Here is a 22,173-nt window from a genome sequence, read left to right as displayed (position 1 = left end):
TAGCTGTACATATTGTCACACAGCAGCTTTTAGGCATTATTCAGTTTTTTGTTATAAGCCAGAAATGACAAGGAGGCGGCTTCTCGCAATACAAACTCAATGGAGACGGTTGGATTGATTTCCCCCCCGGTGGGCGTGGTTTTCAAATTTGCATAACGGCGCTCTGTCTCTATTGGATGCAGTTTTACTAATAGGAGTACTATGAAAAGTTGCCTGTTTCCATTTCTGTGTCTAAATGCTCGTTTTTTGAAGTCGACAGCTTATAAAAACGTATATTTTTTTTTGGCGTGTTAGATGTAAACCTTGTCAAACACCAGCTTTTAGGTATTATTCTGTTTTTAAGTTTAATCTGTAAATAAGTTTTTATAAGCTGTCGACCCCAAAAAACTAGCGTTTAAAGACACAAAAATGGATACAGGCAACTTTTCATGGTGCTTCTATTGGTGGAGCTGCGTCCACTGGGGGGAGGCGTGGTCGGCGATCCACTTTATTCTCCTTAAAGGCTGGGTTTTACGGCTCGACAGCTTATAAAAACTTATTTCTGGGTTCTTTGGCTTGTTAGCTGTACATATTGTCACACAGCAGCTTTTAGGCATTATTCAGTTTTTTGTTATAAGCCAGAAATGACAAGGAGGCGGCTTCTCGCAATACAAAGTCAATGGAGACGGTTGGATTGATTTCCCCCCCGGTGGGCGTGGTTTTCAAATTTGCATAACGGCGCTCTGTCTCTATAGTGGCAACTTGTCCTTTCTTTAAAAAACATACTTTAGTATTAAAAGTTGTGATATATTAAGCGTATTTTAATTATTTTACGAAATACTTTCTTGTATTGTATAATTATAACCATTTATTTTTTTCTTTAAATAATATTTATATTAATATTTGTAAATATAAAACGATATAATAATCTTAATATTTTTAAGCTAAACTATGGGCTTTTCCTCAGTCGTAGATTAAACGTTAATAATCATCATCATCATCATCATCATCATCATCATCATCTCTTTTTTATTTTTATTATAATTTACATTTCACATATTATCAACATACATATGTTTAATCATAAGAATCTCTATCTGAAAAATATTTACATTTCTAAGGAAAACTGGAGGCTTTCCCCGCTGCTGACACGACAACCGGAAGTACAGCGAAGCAAACAGGAAGTGGTGAATCAGGAAGACATTTTTAAAAGATCATAATGAACATCAACCAAACAATGATTTAAATGTATGTATTAATAATAATCCGCGTGGCTTGTATTCGATGCAGTTTATTGTTTATAAAATACTCTGTTTGTTCTGTGTTTGATCAGTTGTAGCGTTAAACAAGACTCGTTAATGTTTTGTTCGTTGCTGCCTGTTTCACTTGCTGTCATGTTTGTTAAAAATCTGTTTCTTTTAAGTCGTGTCTGCATTTGTCATAAGTTAGAATCACCGAGTTTGTTTATATTGTTGTGAAAGTCTATACAGATATTCAACGGAGTATTAAATAGAAGTTATTACAGTGGTAGGATTTTTATTCCTTTCTAACGGTCGCTTTTTATTATTGACGTCTCTCTAACTTCGTTGTGCCGTGTCTTTCTGTGTATTAAAGTTGTTTATTTATTAACTTAGCAGAGAAGCGCATGAATGTAGAGTAAAGATGGAAGTCCCTTCATATCTGTCGAGAGTTTTGTCTGAACTGAATGAGCAGCGCAAGCGGGATTTCTTCTGTGACTGCAGCATCGTTGTCGAGGGTCGTGTTTTCAAAGCCCATCGTAATATCCTCTTCGCCAGCAGTGGGTATTTTCGGGCCCTGTTGGTGCATTATTTGCAGGACAATGTTCAAAGACACAGCACGGCTTCTCTGGACATCGTCACAGCCGAGGCGTTCTCCTTCATCCTGGACTTTCTCTATTCAGGTCGACTTGACCTGCGCAGCAACAATGTCATTGAAATCATGTCAGCTGCGAGCTACCTGCAGATGACGGATGTGGTGAACTTCTGTAAGGGCTACATCAAATCATCTCTGGAGATCTGTAACCGCGATGGGGAGAAATGCAAGCATAGAGAGGGTCCGGATGATGATGTGACTCCGGTTTCAGTCACCGGTCCCCCGGTGGCATCCACATCTGAAACAGATCAAAGGAGCTCGGCGCAGGTCACAGAGGTCTTGAGCCCCGACGATGCACCGACAGCTGCCGTCTCCACACCTGCGGCCACCAGCAGCAGCAAAGACTCGGAGAGCGAAAGCTCACAAGGAGCATTTCCTAACCGGCCCGCCGTTAATGCTCCGGTAAAGAGCGATTCGGGCCCAGATTTGGTCAACTCGTCCACCCCGGGTCTGCTTTTGGGGTTGGTGCACCCAAAAATCGAGTATGACCCTGATGAAGAGGGTGAGTCTTCGCGGGAATCCAAAGACACGGTTCTTTACCGGGGTCAGAGTAACGAAGGTGAAAGACCCGGTGACGCTAGCCCGGCCTCGAGCACTGAGCTATCCTCCAATTTATTCGGTAACTGTCAGGTGAAGCAGTTCCCGGATGTGCTGTTTCGAGGTGGAGCCAACCATAACCGCGATGAGCACTTTTCACAGAGTTTGGGATACTCCAGTGGATTTGCTCGTATGGATGACATGCTTGGCCCCGGTGGCCCCTGCAGTATGGAGATTCAGAATGACTGGTATGGGGATGATCCAGGTGAGAGCAACATAAAACCAATTTTGAATGTTTGTGTACCTCAGCAAGAACTTTTGTAACACATCTGCATTTTTTTTCACACAGGGAGGCTGCACAAATGTCCATTCTGCCCATACACGGCCAAACAAAAGGGCATTTTGAAGAGGCACATCCGCTGTCACACAGGAGAGAGACCGTTTCCATGTGAGGTCTGCGGCAAGAGATTTACACGACAGGAACATCTTCGCACTCATGCTACTTCTGTAAGTCTCAGTAAACTCTAGGATATATCTGTATCTCCAGACTCATTCATTTCTTAGGATCCAAACAGGGATGAATTTAGAAGCCGCCAAACACTTGTTTTCCCTATTTAAAGATACATGTTACATGAGTAGTGTATGCACAAAACAAAATGTGGTGATTTTTTTAAGCGGAAAAAAATGAGAAATATTGTATGGTGGAAGAGCACTTAGTTTGCAGCACTTGGACCGCTACGCAGTAATATTAAACGATGTTTGGGCGAGAGGAGGAGGAGTCAGGGTAATGTCGTCGCTGCAATATAGTTCTCATTTTTTATCCGCTTAACGGATTTAAGTTTTATTTTGTGCCACAATACTTACTGGTGTAACTACTTATGTAGTCTCAGACGTCACGCCCACAGACTGTTGGCTAAACGTCTGATGTTTTTCGCACACTTTTCTGGAAATCCTGTGAGAATGTCAAAGTCGTCTTTGATTGGTTGAAATAAACTGGATTTCCAGGAGACGGGAGTGTCGCGATTAGTTTCGGTCCCTGGAAAACAAAGCTCTGGCGTTCCATTGAGGAAGAGAATCAGTCGTGTTCACGTGGATAATAATGACCAGTTATCATGATCAGCTAAACATTGGATTCTCAAAAATATGCAAAGTTTGCAGCATAGACTCTCTAAAAGACGTCCAAGAGTTTTGCTTGAGGCAGTTAGTTGAGTCAAAAAGTTTGGTTCTCCTGAATTGCTTGTATGTGTTAAAAAGTGGAGAGATATGCTTCAAACAGACATTTAACGGGAGCGTCTCATTGGTGTGGCTGTTGATGAAGTGCACAACGTTGTTCTATGGTGAGTAATGTTGTTTATTTAGATGCTATTCGGTTGCGGCTGGTTATTTCAATAACTGACTTGTTGCCAGCCGGCTCGTTATTGTGGGGAATCCGAAACGTGACGCTAGACGAAACAAACTGTGATTGGTTGTTTGACATGTCGGTCAAACAGCTTGTGGGCGGGCTTTGTCCAGAAAAAGCAGCGAAAAACACCTACGCAGACTACTACTCATGTAACAATCTTTAAATATGGAAAACTTGGAAGTGTTTGGTGGCTTCGAAATTCATCCCTGTTTGAATCTTAAGGAATGAATGGGGCTAAATGCCAACACATTCACAACGCGCTGCACAAAGATGAAGTGCATGCATTGAAAAAAGATAGGCATATATTAATTTGTCTAAATTGAGGTAAGAACATAGTAAAATATTGAAAACCGGTGGTGTTTTCCTTTAAGATTATTGCATAATGGATAATGGAGTCTTTCTATTTTTAAAAGGCATCTGTTATGCAAAATCTACTTTTACAAGGTGTTTGCACATAATTTGTGTTGGCAGTGTGTAAACACAACCACCCTACAATGAAAAAAACCCCATAAAACCAAAGCAGTCTCATTAGACATGCCGTTATGATTCTCTTATCAGTGTGAGGTCACATTGATAAAGCCCCACCCACTAACAGGCCTGCATTACCATAATTCCCCCCTCAGTGAGTTGTATTCTGTCCACTAGATACTATTGTCTTAGACTGTATTAATCAGATCTATTTTAAATGAAAACACTCACTGTCTGTTTGTAAGGAAGAGAGGAGCTGTAGCTCATTTGCATTTAAAGGTACAGACATTAAAACAGTGCGTTTTTGCTCCTACCCAAAAAGGGACATTTTGGACATGACAGAATAAATGATCCGTGGGGTATTTTGAGCTGAAACTTCACAGACACATTCTGGGCACACCTGAGACTTGTATTACATCTTGTAAAAAGCAGTAATAATGCATTGAAATATCTTTCTTTTTTGATGGACAGGTCCATCGTTCCACCTGGCCCATCGTGTGTAAAGGTTGCCGGCGAGTGTTCTCAGGCCTTGTGTCGCAGGGAATGAAACGATATGGACTTTGTGATGGCTGCACCTTTGTTACTACAACCAATGAAGATCCCTCCTCTATGAACATCAGCATCCAGTCTGAAGCTATGGAGAGGGGGGCACGAGACTCCGACTGGTCCGTCTATATAGTGGAAGGGGATGAAGAGGAGCCAAGCGCTAGTACTCCTATACAGGAACAGGACGATAAGCAGAATGTTGCCAGACAACTGGCAGAGAATGGGACTCTGTTGTAGATTCATTTGCATTTTTGTCCTAGCATTTCATCACACTAAACCACAGCTATTATGTGGGGGTTAGAAAGGAAGGTTCATATTTTGGTGCAATTATAAAATAAATTTGAACTGCAAAGATTACACAGTATGTGTTATGTTTAGTTTAAATCTGAAATGGTAATGTCTGATTATGAAACATGTTTTGCTATATGACAATGATGGCACAACATGCTGTTATATGTGTTGTGGCAGTTGTTAAGGAATATTGTTTTGCTTTGAAGAAAAGCACAATAAGTGTTATTATAGATGGTTCCATCAGGCACGTTGCTGCGGTTACGCGTCTGGCCCGAAGTTAATTTCTGGTCTGTGCTTGTTTATCAGTCTGGCTAGCGACTAAACTGACCTCTGTTACAAAAAATGTTTTGGTTTCCAAAAGTCAAGAGGAGATGGTGAGATTGGATCACCACTGTGTGGATTTGTCAGCCACGCAAGAATTTAAAGCAACACCAAAGAGTTTTTTTACCTTAAAATAACGTTTCCAAAAAAGTTTCAGTCGTTCATCCACTCGAAACATGGTGAACGGCACTTTCACATTTGCTTTGCAGCCCTCTATCGACCAAAACCGCACTAAAGAAGTTTCCAACCGTCGGGTCGCGGTCTTGTAGTTCGAGTAAAAACTACAAAAACTTGCTTTACGGCAGACCTACAATCCAATCAGAGCCAGCTTTGCTGCAGTAGGCTAAATTATTTACGACAGTGGTAATGGACAATTACGCTTCCAACTTGTAGGGGGAGCAAAGAGCAAAAACTCTTTAGTGTTGCTTTAAGAATCTGTAGTTAACATTTTATACAGTCATTTTACACAGTGTAATGGTTGATACGCTTTACCTATGATTTAAACTAAGGTATTGTTGTTTATTTTGCTTGTTATCAGAATTAATCTACTTTAGAGGGACTCTGTTGTTATTGATTCTATGTGGAAGTTGACCGGAAGTTATGTTCACAAAAGCCATTTGTTTATGTCGTTAACGCTATAAGCCTAAAACAGTTCAGTGGACCTGTCATGTTTAGTATAGGTTTACTATTGTATTATTAAGCATCATTTCATAAACAGTTGTTTTTTATTTAATATTATTTGTTATCCTGTGTATGAATATCTACAAATAGTTCAAAGTCATATTGTTTTTTATGTCTGTTTGTCTTTCTTTGAGAAACGTACAGTATATTTATTTTGAATTATGTAAATCAATAAAAATTGCATACAATTTTCACAGTTTTCTCTTTATGTATTGTAAGTGTCATTTCACATTTGACAAAAAGCAACAGGCGTGTTTTTAACTTCGTTGCCACTGCGCAGCCCGATCGGCATATGACATCACAGTAACGCGAGAGCGATTCAAAAGCACAGTACTCGCGGAACTGTGATGTCACTTAACAGCCCGCGCAGCGGTGCATGACGTCAGTCTTGCATGGAAGTCATGTGCTGTGTTCAAATGTTTGATATCATATGACAAACCAGGAAATAAACTTGTTTTTTCGGTTTTTGTGGCTGCGCTATGTGGAACAGAAAGAAATATGTTTCTTATTCAGAGATCAAAGTGCATTCATATAGGCACTGACAGCCGTGCTTGATCCGTTCACTCTTACTCTTACTTACATTCATCATCATCATCATCATCTGACTGACCGCAGTGAATGCATAGAAATGACTCGGATATCGCTGTTTCTTTGTGCCGTATTTTGCACATCATGCATCGGAGTTAAATTTACACCGGACTGGACGAGTTTGGACTCCAGACCTCTGCCCAAATGGTACGACGAGGCGAAGTTCGGCATCTTTATTCACTGGGGGGTGTTTTCTGTACCTGGTTTCGGGAGTGAGTGGTTCTGGTGGAACTGGAAGGGCGCCCACAAAGCCAGTTACGTAGACTACATGCTGAAAAACTATCCACCAGGATTCACATACGCGGATTTTGCACCTGACTTTCACGCACAGTTTTTTGACCCCGAACAGTGGGCGGATGTTTTCCTAGCTTCGGGAGCCAAATATGATGATTTAGATATACTTAATATAAATATACTTTAATATAAATATAGATAGTTGTTTGTGTTGCGAGTGTGTGTATATTAATACTTTATATGTTGCGTGCAGATACGTGGTCCTTACTTCGAAACACCACGAAGGATTTACGAATTGGGGATCCCCGAATTCCTGGAACTGGAATTCGGTTGATAATGGACCTCATAGGGATCTTGTCGCAGACTTGGGCGATGCAGTAAGGAAGAGGTACAGTAGACAGTGTTTGTTTGAAAATAAAGGTTTCAAAACACACACTTCCGCTATCATTCTGACGTCATTTTGCCCTTCAGCTTTCCACATGAAAATATACTTATGTATACACTATTCACTTCCTAGGTACTATGTATACTGTAGTAGTTTTGAACCTTACCAGAGTAAATATTTAAAATATACTACAGTATTTACTTAATAGTAGCCTGAAACTGTAGTAAACATTAAAGGTGCCAAAGAATGCATAAAAATAATCTGTTAAATTGTTCTCTAAAATCTACATAGAAGGAATGTGTTTAAGTGCAAAAATGATCCAGAGACAGTTTTACATGTCATTTACAACCCTAGGATTTGGGTCATGAATAATAATGTTGAGCTCTGCTCTAATTGGCTGTTTCTCAGAGCAGCTCCTTCAGTAGCTCTGTGTGTTGAGTCTGTATCAGATGAAGATGCAGATTTTAAGGAATATTCAAATGTTTGGAGATTGTTAATGGTCTTTTCTGAGTGGTAAGGTGTTTTTTCAGTATGGACCTGCAAAATGTAACTATAATGTGAATAGAAGAACTAACAGCCTAAACGTTAGCATATAGCATTAACTAGCATATGAAGAGTTTCGTTGCAAAACGAGATAACTCAGTTTTTAACATTTTTGTCAAAACATGTTTATTATTATGTTTTCATGTTATTATTTTGTTTTATGGTGCTACTTAGCTGTATTTTTTAAAGTTATATTTAAATAAAAAAACAACTGCAGTTGAATTGATATTAATTGGAATGCACAACCAAAAAATGAGATTTCTGAAAAATAAAAAAACAGAGTTATCTTGTTTTGCAACGAAACTCTTCATATAGCGCTAACTCAGCAGTTGCAACTTTGTTTTTAGCATTGTAACAACATTGTACTTAATTTAATGTGTAATTTAATGTTGGTTGTACATCTCGACTGTTACATCACTGATGTTAAGATCGGTCTGTTTTGTTTTTTACATGCACGAGGTTTACATAAGAATGAGGAAACAGTCATGTTTAAGTCTCGTGATGTGTCAGAACTTTTATTATTCATCTATGCTTAGATAAGTTTTACATTCTATGGCACCTTTAACTTATAAAGTGTTACAGTAATTATTACATTCTACAGTATATTATGTAGTACAGTTTACTATAGTGAATACATAAGTATACTACAGTATTTTCTATGTGGATTCTTTTCAGATTCAAGGCTGTGTGTTAAACAAATTAAAGTTTAACAATGCTGCAATGCTGATTTGAAGACATTTCAGGTTTTTTTAAACTAACATGTTATTTGAAATCTGTTTGTGAATATTAGGTCTCTACATTATGGACTCTACAGCACTCTATTCGAGTGGTTCAATCCCCTCTACCTGAGTGACAAGCAGTCAGGTTTCAAAACCCAAGAGTTTGTTATAAACAAAGTAATGCCAGAACTCCACAATCTGGTCAATAGGTAAAAGATATTGATCACATGATGTTGTGCGTGAGAACCTTTACAGCCTACAATACATATACTGTATATGGCTTTATTGTAATAGTTTTATGACATGTGTCGGTCCTTTCAGGTACAAGCCAGAATTAATTTGGTCAGATGGGGATTGGGAAGCACCTGACACCTATTGGAACTCCACAGAATTTCTAGCTTGGCTTTACAATGATAGTCCTGTCAAAGTGAGATTTCTTCTTATTTTTTTTTTAACTGCGTTTGAAATGTTCAAGATTATAAACACAACATTTTCAAACTCTTTACAGGATGTAGTGGTGACCAATGACAGATGGGGGGCGGGCTGTTCCTGTAAACACGGAGGTTATTACAACTGCGCTGACAAGTTTACCCCGGGGCAGCTTCCCAAACACAAGTGGGAAAAATGCACATCAGTGGATAATTACTCCTGGGGGTATCGCCGAAATATGATGTTGGGAGAATTAATGGACTTGCCATCTATTATAAAGGTGGGACGTGTTGTTGATATTAGAAGTAGTCTGTCTTGAGTACATTATACATACAAATAAGCATATCTTAAAGAGAGCATTTCACAAGACTTTTTTAAGACAAATGAAATCTTTGTTGTCCCCAGAGATCACATGTTAAAACTGCCACTTTGTAGGTGTGTGAAAATGTGCTGTTTTGGGGTGTGTTCTTTAAAATGCAAATGAGCTGATCTCTGCACTAAATGGCAGTGGCGTGGTTGGACAGTGCAGATTAAGAGGCGTATTATCCCCTTCTGATATCACAAAGGGAGGCAAATTTCAATGAATTCTTTTTCACAAAGAATGCAAAGAATGGTTTACCAAAACTAAGTTACTGGGTTGATCTTTTTAGGTTGATAGAAGCACTGGGGACCCAATTATATGCAGATTTTCATGATACATCCACTTTAATTTGATATGAAATAAAATATGTTTATTAAAACTGTCATGAATTATAGGAGTCTGATGTAAGCATACTCCACGATCCTCCATGAAGTAAAGTTATTTCTCATGGTGTGTTTTCACAGGACATGGTCTACACAGTGAGTTTAGGGGGAAATTACCTGTTGAATGTAGGGCCGACAGCAGAAGGCATGATTCCTCCTGTGTTTGAGGAACGTCTCCGAAGTATTGGTGACTGGATGAGAATCAATGGAGAAGCCATCTATGCAACCGAGCCTTGGAAAGTCCAGACTGAGAATGCTACTGTACCTGTCTGGTGAGTTGATTCTTGTTTTTCTTTCATGGGAAGTGAATGGATCTTTTTTTCACGTATTGTCTTTTAAAGAACTTCAAGAAGTTATATCTCCAACTGAAATCATCATCATTGAAAAACAATAGGAGCCCGCGGCGAAAACCACAACTTCATGTCCAAAGGAAAGAACTGCACTGTTCCCTGATCATGTGACCGTCGTGAATGATTCAAATACTTTTCCATATGTTCATTATAACAAGCATCCCGCTGTCTTTTCTGTGTGCTTCTGGTGTCAAACATTAGCTTTTCTATTAAATCTCTGAATGCTTCATTAGTTTTAGTGTTTCTTAATTTCCAGGTACACTTCAAAAGGCAGCACGGTGTATGCCATCTTTACCGCAAATCCCAAGAAGGAAATGTTTCAGCTCTCTACACCCATAACATCTGACAAAACCGTGGTAAGTATTCACAAAATCAAACTAACTTTACGTAACGATGTTTAGGAATGAAATGTGCATTATTTGAACTTCTGACATATGAAAGGAGGTCTCAGTGTTCGTCTTGCATCTCTGTACAGGTGACTTTGTTAGGTAACCCTGAGCCGCTGAAATGGGCTCCTCTGCACTTATCAGGACTCATTCTTCTTCTGCCAGATCTGCCTTGTACACCTGCTCAAGCCTGGACCATCAAACTGGATGGGGTCAATTAAACCCCTTCAATTACAATGTCATGATTTTTAGATGTTTAAAATGGAGCACTGAATCACATTTTTACTGCCTTTATAAAACTGTTTGCTTAATGATTGAACAACTGACACATCCAAACCAAATAAACTACTTTTTTAAATGTTTAACTATGTAATTGTGTTACTTGACCTTTGCTTGGGCTTAGAAACAATACACACTGAGCAAAACTGTTACTTCACTTTTAAGGGGACATATCATAAAAATCTGACTTTTGCTATATGCGTGTCTTCAATAATTCTATCAAGTAAAAAAAAGGGAAAAATTTCAACCAGTAGCCTAACTTATTTTTGGTAAACCATTCTCTGCAGCATGTGAAAAATATCATTGATAGGTCATGTTGCTCTTGTGATGTCAGAGGATGACCTTATTATAATAATACCGCCCCTTAATCTGCACTATCCAACCACGACACTCCCATTTAGTGCAGAGAGGGAAAAAAAAGAAGAAATAATTGACAGCACAAATGAGTTTCAAATTTCAACAAACCACCATCATGGCGATCAGTGTTTGCACTTGTGTGTATTGTTTCTTGGACTTTTTTTATATATTAATGATCTCCCTCAAGTGTGTAAATACTCAGAATGCTTACTGTATGCTGATGATACTGTGATTTTTTTTACTCAAATCCTGATTCTAAATAAACATTTGACCTTCAGTGCGTACATGATCGGTTAAAAAAAAGACTAATCTGAGCATCAATGTAAAAAAAATGTATGCACTTTCATGATCATAAATGTCAAAATTAATTCATACTGACTTACAAGGCGCACCTGACTATAAGACGCAGCACCAGCCAAGATATGAAAAAAGCGGCTTATAGACGGAAAAATATGGTATATAACTTTCACACATGTACTCTGGGGACACCAAAGATTTATTTGACATCTTAAGAAAAATCTTGTGAAATGTCCCCTTAAAACAATACATACCTGTAAATAAACAATACCTACTGTAAATAATCATCACAATTTAATCATCGCGAATACATTTGTGAAACCTGTCATTTATAATCCTGTGGCCAGTGATAGTCTTGTTAATTACTAGTGGTCGGCCAATATGGGTTTTTTAAAAAAAATGTAATGGACGATACCGAAGAAAGCTGTATGGCCGATACAACAAATAAGAGACAAACAGAAAATTGGTGAAACTACATAAACATTTATACTTTAAACATATTTAGATAATTAATAATTTACATCATAAGACATAATTAATGTGGATCTGACATCTCACGGTGCTATTTGAATAAGTGTGTTGAACTAGTGTATAACATGTTAAAAAGTGAATAATGATTGGTCGTATTACCGTCTGTCAGACTTTGACTTTACATTAAGTGACACTGAGTGTTTTTTCATTAAAAACAACAAATTTAAGTAAGAGAGAAATTTACTGGCCGACTGAAAAGATTTTACTGGCCGATAGAAAAAGAAAATCAAAATGTCTCTGCAATATGCTATTTTACACAATAAATTGATATCTTAAATTTAAAGCAAAATACATAAAAGGGGTTGTTCACAAATTCACCCTTTAAGTTGTTCCAAACTTTTAGGAATTTCTATGTTCTATTTAACACAAAAACGTTTTCCAAAATATCTTCATTTGTGTTCTAACCAAGCAGATCTGCGGCACCATTGATTTGTAGGAAAAAATACTGTGGAAGTGAATGGTGCCCCAGATCATTAACATTTTTATCTGCATTTGTGAGGGCAGAATTTAGTTTTTTGGGTGAACTATCCCTTTAAAGAGTCAGTGGCTCATGGCACAATTCCTTGTATCACATATAGTACAACCACAAGCCTGCAATAACGCAATAGGCAGGGACAAATAAGATCTGTCCATTTATCTCCATCCTCTCCCCCCGCCCTCCATCTCCCATGAGCTTTTATATATTGATTGAGACAGGAGCAGTACTTGAGTCAGACAGCAGGTGCAGTGTGAACACACCCGCAGTACTGCAGTCTTCTACATGTGCTGTGTTTATAGGTGACATTCAGCCACACAGGACACACATTTATCATCACCACTGCTGAATGCAAGAGGAGGGGCGAGCAGAGAGAGACTGAGAGAGGGACTGCAGGCCTTGCCAAATAAAGCAATGGGGACCTGGGCAGTGACGGCCCTTTCTACGCTATAAATACGCTGCTCTTCTGCCGGTTCGGGTTTGGTGCCCGGAGCTCCAGACCATCGACCGCACCGGCCCGTCTCAGGAGACTCCCGTCTGCTCTCAGATCTGCCGCTATGCCTCGGGTGGATGCTGACCTCAAACTGGACTTTAAAGATGTCCTTTTCAGACCAAAGAGGAGCAGTTTGAAGAGCAGGTCTGAGGTGAGAGAGAAACCTGTGTTTATTGTCTTAAAGACTTCAAGTACAGGAGGTTTAATATTAAATCAACAGGACGGCTTTGATTCCTAACTGTTGCATGTGGTAGAGAAGTGGGAGGGCAAATCTAAGTGACCTTGACGGAGTCTGAATGACAGAATCGGTTTTGATTTGTTTGGACCATATTTTGGTTCCTTTTGGTTTATCCGTGGCCTGTGTTCCAGATTATGTTGTGTTGTCTGTATTTTGTGAAACAAGCCAAGCAAAGTTTTCAATGACAACTGACCAGTAAATGCAACCTGAGATCAAGAGCTCTGAAAACATGGTTAAAAATAGACCTGCAGGACAGAGGGTGATACTCGTGAATAGTTGTTACACTTTAATACCTAACCCTCCAAATGACATGGGACCAAAACATACCACACTCCATATGTCCAGATGCTCATGTATTCATAAACGTGTTTTATAATGACTCAGTCATTGAGCTTAGTAAGCCTAGAAGTCGTTTCTACTTCCAGATTTAGTCCAGCATGGTGTTGGGTTTTGATTTTGTATATTGTATATCTCTTTAGGTTTCTTTCTTACTCAGAAGCAGTTTCAGGATCCATGAGCTAAAATCGAAATCTTGCAGATGCTTTCATTTGCCAGCACTTTGTCCTTACATTGTAACATCATTGATAGTCTAAACTTTGGTCAGTGGTTTCTGCACTGAAAGGTTTCTCTCTTTCTCACTGCAGGATGACGTAAAGGACAGATGAAACATAAAGACAGATGACTCTTAAAATCAAACATTAATAAATCATTCATCTGGCCAACCATAAGCAATTATCTTATGAGTGAAATAACTGTAATCTTTCTCTTTAAAGAGAAACATGGTGATTTTCCCCAGCAGAACAGTTCGGTAAATGGCAGAAGAAGGATTATTCATAGATCAGTGTAGTGTGACGGATGTATGTGCACTAGTTACTGAGAGAGAGAGAGAGAGAGAGAGAGAGAGAGAGAGAGAGAGAGAGAGAGAGAGAGAGAGAGAGAGAGAATGTATACAGGTCAACAACCATACTCTTTACTGACAATTATTATGAGTTATGTCTATGCATATAGACATAACTCTATACTAGATTTGTTTTACTAACACTAGCTTCACAAGTAATTGTTTGTGCACTATAAACATCATAAAGCGTTCGTCACAGTTCCTGTTGTTCATGTTGTGTATTTTTGTCCAAGGTTGACCTGCAGAGGACCTTCACATTCCGAAACTCCAAGCAGACGTACAATGGGATCCCGATCATCGCTGCCAACATGGACACCACTGGCACTTTTGAGATGGCACAGGTGCTTAGCAAGGTGAGTGCATCTTTAAATAAAGCCAAGTAACCGATGAATCAGCAACTGAGCCTTTGAAATCCAACCCAGAGAAAGTCATGTTTTACTGTTGGGTACCAATGATCAATGTGATTATCATGATCTCACTGAAACGTAATAAGCAGTATCTAATGCCATGATTTGAGATCCATAGCCTCTTATATTTCCGTCTGTCTCAGTGCCAGACGTTTACTGGCGTCTGCTCTCTCTTTCAGCACACTCTCTTTACAGCCATCCAGAAGCATTACTCACTGGAGGAGTGGAAGAGTTTTGCTGCCAGTCATCCAGAGTGCCTGGAGGTGAATGCCTACAAATCAATTCCTCATCTAGGTTTCATTTAGATGCACAGTCTAATCTAGCATCCATCTAGAAATGTGGATGCAACCAGCAAAACACTGTGGCGATTGACCATTGATGTCATAGCAACCGGCAGGAACACTGTGGCGACAACCCAGCAATGCAATAGCAACCACCTAAAACACTGTGGCAACACCCCAATGAAGCCATAGCAACCAGCCAAACACTGTGGCGATACTCCAGCAATGCCAAAGCAACCACCAAAACATTGTGGCAACATCCCAAGGATGCCATAGCAACCGACCAGAACACCAGAAATGCCATAGCAACCACCCAAAACACTGTGGTGACAGCCCAACAATGCCATAGCAATTGGCCAGAACATTGTGGCAACAGCCTAACGATGCCATAGCAACCGGCCAGAACACTCTGAGTTGGACTTGTAACCCGAGATTCGAGTTTCACGGCTGGCAGATTGCAATTGTGGTGCCCTTGAGCAAGGCACATTACCCTAATTGCTCCCCGGGCGCTGGGATAGCTGCCCACTACTCTGGGTGTGTGTGTGTTCACGACTTGCACCGCGTGTGTTCACTACTCACTGGGATGGGTTAAATGCAAAAGCTTGTCACTTTCACACTTAACAACCACCCAGAACACTGTGGCGACAGCCTAGCAATGCCATAGCAACCACCCAAAACAATGTGGCAACAGCCCAAAAATGCCATAGCCACTGGCCAGAACACTCTGACAACAGCCTATAACAACTAGCCAGAACACAGTGGCGATAGCCTAGCAATAGCATAGCAACCAGCCAAAACATTGTGGCAACAGACCAACAATGCCATAGCAACCGGCCAGAACACTGTGGCAACTGACCATTAATATCATAGCAACCGGCCAGAACACTGTGGTGACAACCCAGCAATGCCATAGCAGTGACAATGGCTGTGGCAACAGACCAACAATGCAAGAGCAACCGGCCAGAACACTGTGGCAACTGACCATTAATGTAATAGCAACTGGCCAGAACACTGTGGCAACTGACCATTAATGCCATAGCAACTGGCCAGACACTGTGGCAACAGCCCAATGAAGCTGTAGCAACTGCATAGATCAATCCTATGGCCTAATATTGTCTTAGCAATTACTCAGAATATCCTAGTGAATGACTCAGCAACCAACTAGAACAACTTGGTAGAACAACTGCAAAAAAACACATAAGGGGACCGACTAAAGCTGCATGCACACTGCCAGTGACTAGCAACAGCGGAGCGACGCAATCTCATTTCTTTTAACTGAAGCTTGGCGACAATACAAGTGACGGCGGCCGTTGGCGACAGGAAGTGGGCGTGTCCAGCTACGCAGCAAGTTGAGAACAGTTCAACTTTACTCCTCATTCGCCTGTCTCTTTTAATTAGGTCATTGGGAGTTTTTTCTAATTCTGCATGTCAAAAACAAATGAGTAACGTCCACTGCAATAACTGACGAGAGACGGATAATGTGAACCCCTCTGCTTCGCTCTTCATTTGCATAAGGTTTTACTTTTCTCAACTTTGTTGCCTTGCCGGACACACCCACTTTCTGTCGCAAACAGCCATTGTCACTCGTGTCGCCAAGTTTCAATTCTTGAAATGAATGAGATCATATCGCTCTGCTACTGCTGGTAGCTGGCAGTCTGAACGGGGCGCTATGCAAATGATGAGTGACTTTCGGAAGCAACAACCAAAGAGAGTGAAGCAGTGAAGTTTCTTACGTCAAAGGACGGGTTACTAATTTGTTTATAGTTGTAACTCGGTAACACCTCCTTATGACCTCATTTAAAGAGATTAACGACGCAGTGATAAAGTCACTGTCAGTGTGGACGCACCGTAAGAACTTCTTGAAACGATATCATTTAGCAACAACTTAGCAAGACCTGCATCCCTTTAAACTCACAATTTAGACCAGATGTGGGGAACCCTGATCCTGGAGGGCAACTGTCCCCTAATTAAACACACCTAAAAATCTAATTCAAGTCTTCAGGATTACTTGATAATGAAGTTCAGGTGTGTTTGGTTAGGGTTGGAACTAAACTCTCCAGGACCTGTCCCCACTACTGCTTTAGACTCACCAAGTATTTCAAACTACATTAAAATGATATCTGTCAAATCCATCAGTCTGTCTGTAATATACTATAATAACAGATCATCTTTTGACAGTCCAGACTTACATATTTGTCAAAGCATTTCATGAAAGCATCCCATTGTTTCTCCATAGAATGACATTGCAAATAAGACAATATATCCAAAGTCATACAAAAAGATTTCTTTGCTTTAGTATCACAAAGCCCACACTACAAACATAGACAAATTCACTTTGTTGAATAATTGAATGAGCATCTTTCCTGGTCCTCAGCACGTAGCAGCGAGCTCAGGCAGTGGAGCAGCGGATCTGGAGAAGCTGTCCAGCATCCTGGAAGCGATTCCACTCATCAAGTACATCTGCCTGGACGTGGCCAACGGATACTCCGAACACTTTGTGGAGTTCGTTAAAAGAGTTCATGAAAAGTTTCCTAACCATACCATTATGGTAAGATGAGTTTGATTGAAATGTAACGTTGAATATATTTTTATGTTTGTTTATTCGCACCTTTAATATTGTACTATTGTATTGTACAGGCAGGAAATGTGGTGACAGGAGAGATGGTAGAGGAGCTCATTTTGTCTGGAGCTGATATCATTAAAGTGGGCATTGGGCCAGGTTCAGTTTTCCCATTCACATTTAGATTTCCAGTTAAAGCAATACATTTTCCGATACAAATTGAAGCACGTTAATAATATTTGAGAATGCATTCTGATCTTTAGGTTCAGTGTGCACCACACGCATTAAGACCGGTGTGGGTTATCCACAGCTGAGCGCTGTTATCGAGTGTGCCGACTCGGCTCATGGACTCAAAGGACACATCATCTCTGTGAGTCTTTAAGTAAATCATTACCGCAACTCAGTGCTTTGACTGTCAAATAGGAAACCAGACGTCAGTTACAACACATGAGCACAAGAGGACAGCAGTGTTTCCTGACCTTTCTGTCGCGTGTAGCCCAAGCAACAAGCACATCATCAACACCAAACCAGAAATGAGTTCTCACACATACATTATACTCATGTTGTTGAAATAATCATATTAGTTAAGAATTAGTCACTTTTAAACAATCTACTGTATACAATTAATATTATGAGAGAGATTCAACAATTCAAGAAGTAATAATGGAGAGACGGTTGATAAATTAAATCCAGTTCATTCCTATTTTCTATTTTATTAAATCTGGGATACACAATCCCCTTATGTTTAACTTTGTAAGTCTTATTGTATTTTAAAGTAGGCCTTTGTAATAAAGCTGAGATTTTTCTCTAGGATGGAGGCTGCAGCTGCCCGGGGGATGTTGCCAAAGCTTTTGGTGAGTTTTATATTAAAATAAAAAAGAATTGTTTTCATTCATGCAGTGTTTCTAGAGCTTATTATGTATACGTGTTATGAATGTGAGATTAGGTGCAGGGGCAGATTTCGTCATGCTGGGAGGGATGTTAGCGGGACACGATCAGTGCGCTGGTGAGGTCATCGAGAAGGATGGCAAGAAGTTCAAGTTGTTTTATGGCATGAGTTCAGACACAGCCATGAAGAAGTACGTTGGAGGGGTAGCAGAATACAGGTAAGGATGTTTACATTTGTGATCAAAGTTGATATTTAGGGTGTTTTTGAGGTGATTCATTTTAGGAAGAATGTCAGGAGAACCACATGAATCACAGACGCTGCTTAAAGGTCCCGTTCTTTCTGTGTTTTTATTGTGTTTACAGTGCGAATATAACATGTGTTCATGTTTCACATGTAAAAAATGCAGTATTTTTTACACAATTAACTTATCTGCATAGCGCTGTTTTCACTGTCCTCAAAACGGGCTGATGTCTTCCTTGAATGAAGTCCCTTCTTCAGAAATATGTATCGAGTTCTGATTGTGTAGCTTGTTTAGTGTGTTGTGATTTGATAGCAGCTTAGCTTGCCGTTAGCTTAGCTGGCGGCTGATGTATTCCTGTGGGCGGAGTTTAGTCAAAATACTGGTCAACTGACCTCATTAAAGCAGGAAGTAAAGGACTGTAGTCCAAACCGGCTGTAGGCTTTAAAATGCAATTTTTTAAAAGAAAAAATATCGCCTGGCAGTGAACGTTGAGCTTTATCATTTCGTGAATGTTGAGCTTTATCAGGTATTATTTATGCAGTAACAGCAACATTACACACTAATTAAAGTAAAAAAAAAATGGGATCAGAAAGAGCCATTTAAAATGATTGTATGCCTTAAAGTTGACTTATTTTGTTGAATTATTGTTTTTAACCAAAATTTAAGTTAAAATAACTTTTGTTATTATTAACAAATAACAATTGTAGTAATTCTAAATGAACACATTATTGAGAAAATTCTACTTAATTTCTATCTTACAAATTAAATGGATTATGATAAAATTAATAAAATTATGATAAAAACTAATATTGTGTTAAAAACTACATGAATGACTTTTGTAGACAAAAATGGACTGCATTTAAACACTATTTTATGTGTTTTTAACTATAAAGTGTTTAATGTTCCCTGCAAAACTTTTATTCACTTCTCTGACATCCCTTTGATATTTTCACATCTTTTACTAAATAATTTTTGGCTTGATTCTTTATTTACAAAATAATTGTATGAATACATTTGAGCACTTTTTCCTTCTTGTGTCATTATTTAGTTAAAGAAAAAAAGTAGGGATGTCTTTGTTGTTGATTCAAATAAGTTAATAAAAGTTCTGCAGCAGGTATTTGTCTGTTGAACAGTTTCAGCATATGGTATAGCCTATTTCACATAGCAGATAGTAATAACTGAGTAATTAAGTGTAAATAACTGATTCTGCATTTTACAGCCCTGATACTGTGTTGTTTTCTTAAAACTACACTTATTTCAAGGTAATTACAAAAAATAACACTGAGACTTTATGGTCTGGAAAATTAAGTAGGAACAGGTTAATACATTAATTTTATTTTACAGCCCTGATACCATGTAGTTTGTGAATTTAATTCATTTCTTTTAAGGTAGTAACAGATCAAATTTTACTCCTTTATAACACCATTGGCTGTGTAATTACAGAAATATTACTTCACAATAAATAAATAAACCCTGAACGTTTATAATTTCAGTTAGTACATATTCACTACAGTTATTACCATTTTAGCATTAGCTTTAAATCAACACAATTTTCATTGTTATTGCCTGAATAATGAACAGTAATTACTTGTAATATGTGGTTTAAAATATTACCATGAAATTACGTATATATTACCAAGACATTACCCAGTTATTACTGATCTGTAAAGTGCTACCAATTTATCTTTGAGATTTATAAGAGTTTCTTTTTCTTTTTTGAGTTTTGTAGTTACCATTGTTCATAAGAGTGCTGCAATGAAAAATCAATGAAAATCATGATGTGTGTTAATAACTGTGCTAATGCCAGTACGCAGATCAGTTTCTTTGTACTCATCATACTGTGGTATATAATAATAAATATGTATAGAAAAGAAGACATTTCACAAAGATTGCGATAAAGAATAAGCCTTTAAAAGTACTTAAAATATTATGTATATTATTGTTACCAAGTAAAATCACATATTGTTTACAGTGTAATTTTACTTAATTTCCATATATGTGAAACTTACTTGAAAAATAATTGTGCAAAAACTTGAAAAATAAAAGTAAATCCTAGGGATGCATTTATTTATACAAAGTTATTATACACAGTTCACACACACACACACACACACACACAAAAACAAAAAACTTTTTTCTGCTATAGATTAATCGCAATTAATCGTTATGCATCCCTATCCCACACTATAAAAATTATTTGCTGCCTTAGATTTTTTTGTTGAATCAACTCAGATTTACAAGTCTTTTCAACTTACTATTATTTATCTTGACTACAGTTGAGTTGTTATAACTTATAAAATATAGTTGAAAAAAGTCAACTCATTTTATAAGTTGTAACAACTTATCTGTAGTCAAGATAAATAGTAGTAAGTTGACATGACTTGTAAATCTGAGTTGATACAACAACAAATTTAAGGCAGCAAAATTTTTTAACAGTGCACTTATTGTTTTTTCTGCCGTGCATTGATGTACATATGTTTATTTGATTTCAGGGCATCTGAGGGCAAGACAATCCAGGTGCCTTACAAGGGCGATGTGGAAAACACCATCAGAGACGTCTTGGGCGGCTTGCGGTCCACCTGCACGTATGTAGGAGCTGCCAAACTCAAAGAACTGAGCCGCAGGACGACGTTCATCAGGGTCACGCAGCAGTCTAGCCAAATGTTCACCTAGTATTGTGTACTAAAGCAAGCACACATAGCTGCCTATGTGTATTCACCATTACCAGTTAAGATGAGCAAGGGACCCAGAGTTCACTTCAAATCTTTGAATAAGTGGCATAATTCCACTCTAGAAAGAAAAGACAGACAGTCTTATACGACTTTTCTGTGCTGTTTGGATGCATGTATCTCTGTAGATGATTGACTAACTCCCTCAAAAACACTACTATACACATACAGTATATTAGTTACTATAGACAGACACATTTTTACTGTTTTACTCAGGAACATTGTTGTATAGCCATGTGCATATCCAATGATACAACAGCATGACTTAGTTTGATTCATTTAAAGCCTTGAATTGATTACAAAACAATCTGACAGGAAAGCTCTTTACGTGAAGACACCGAAGGAATCGATTCATTCTTTCTAACTATGCAACCGATTCTTTACTTACAGTCTACTGGTCAGATGATGATAGTGAAGTACATTCTCTTGTGTGTTATTATTATGGTGTGTTGTGTACTGTTGGGAAGTATTTCTTTGTGAATGTACAGTGGGTGTGGTGGGATGTCAGATCCGATCAGAGGAATGTAAAACTGCTACACCTCATTTGTTTAACATGAAGCATTGAGCAGCAGATGAGGTTGAAAGAAAATACGATATTAAATTTGTGAAATGTATGAAAACATATCTGAATGAGAAACGCCTGGCATACTTTTATGACTTTCAATGAGAGTTGGCAAGGACACGAGTGAGATAAGCAGAGTTTATGCAAATAAGCAGCGATGCAGCAAACTCCAATGGGAATGCAGACAGTAATCTTTGTCTAATAAAGTTACTATAATCTAATAGTGGATAATTCACACCATCTTTGACCCAACGTCTTATGTATATCACACACAGTGGAAGACATCCATCTGAAATTTAGTAACTTCAGTGGGTTTTATTTTATTTATTTGCTTATAAAATACTAGGTTGATCCAATGTTTATAAGGACAAAGTAACCTATGAATTTTCTCAAAGTGTGTACTGTATCTTCAAAGGTCCTACATTCCTAAACCTAACATT

At 38.6% G+C, this 22,173-nt stretch overlaps 3 protein-coding genes across 7 annotated transcripts; all 3 read left to right on the top strand.

Moving 5' to 3' along the window:
- Positions 1 to 1,081: 1,081 nt before the first annotated feature.
- Positions 1,082 to 6,312, top strand: zbtb8b (zinc finger and BTB domain containing 8B). Of its 4 annotated transcripts, XR_012359602.1 has the most exons (5): positions 1,082 to 1,227; positions 1,614 to 2,674; positions 2,759 to 2,916; positions 4,751 to 5,587; positions 5,678 to 6,312. XR_012359602.1 is itself a non-coding variant. In XM_055219050.2 (4 exons), exons 2-4 carry the CDS (start codon positions 1,642 to 1,644, stop codon positions 5,060 to 5,062), a joined length of 1,503 nt encoding a protein of 500 aa, XP_055075025.1. In that variant the 5' UTR covers positions 1,082 to 1,227; positions 1,614 to 1,641; the 3' UTR covers positions 5,063 to 6,312. The 4 variants fall into 4 exon arrangements, 3 of the variants coding, with proteins under 3 accessions (XP_055075025.1, XP_055075026.1, XP_073714094.1); XM_055219050.2 differs by having other exon boundaries at positions 4,751 to 6,312; XM_055219051.2 differs by having other exon boundaries at positions 1,099 to 1,227; positions 1,617 to 2,674; positions 4,751 to 6,312.
- A 223-nt stretch (positions 6,313 to 6,535) lies between these two features.
- On the top strand, positions 6,536 to 10,861 carry fuca1.2 (alpha-L-fucosidase 1, tandem duplicate 2). 2 transcript variants are annotated; one of them, XM_073857995.1, is made up of 9 exons: positions 6,536 to 7,090; positions 7,197 to 7,328; positions 8,659 to 8,796; positions 8,909 to 9,014; positions 9,096 to 9,296; positions 9,842 to 10,032; positions 10,367 to 10,466; positions 10,586 to 10,721; positions 10,752 to 10,861. In XM_073857995.1, the coding sequence occupies exons 1-8, from the start codon at positions 6,747 to 6,749 to the stop codon at positions 10,715 to 10,717; spliced, it is 1,344 nt and encodes a 447-aa protein (XP_073714096.1). In that variant the 5' UTR covers positions 6,536 to 6,746; the 3' UTR covers positions 10,718 to 10,721; positions 10,752 to 10,861. The 2 variants fall into 2 exon arrangements, with proteins under 2 accessions (XP_073714096.1, XP_073714095.1); XM_073857994.1 differs by having other exon boundaries at positions 6,537 to 7,090; positions 10,586 to 10,861.
- Positions 10,862 to 12,800: 1,939 nt separating this feature from the next.
- On the top strand, positions 12,801 to 21,795 carry gmpr (guanosine monophosphate reductase). The gene is made up of 9 exons (XM_055219053.2): positions 12,801 to 13,079; positions 14,298 to 14,417; positions 14,651 to 14,734; positions 17,127 to 17,300; positions 17,390 to 17,471; positions 17,576 to 17,682; positions 18,124 to 18,166; positions 18,259 to 18,418; positions 20,935 to 21,795. The coding sequence occupies exons 1-9, from the start codon at positions 12,993 to 12,995 to the stop codon at positions 21,113 to 21,115; spliced, it is 1,038 nt and encodes a 345-aa protein (XP_055075028.1). The 5' UTR covers positions 12,801 to 12,992; the 3' UTR covers positions 21,116 to 21,795.
- Positions 21,796 to 22,173: the final 378 nt, after the last annotated feature.

The sequence above is a fragment of the Misgurnus anguillicaudatus genome, chromosome 20 (assembly GCF_027580225.2).
Source record: "Misgurnus anguillicaudatus chromosome 20, ASM2758022v2, whole genome shotgun sequence".
In the NCBI taxonomy this organism is placed as follows: Eukaryota; Metazoa; Chordata; class Actinopteri; order Cypriniformes; family Cobitidae; genus Misgurnus; species Misgurnus anguillicaudatus.
The sequence above is the reverse complement of the archived record's forward strand: the minus strand, read 5'-3'. Positions and strand labels throughout refer to the sequence as shown.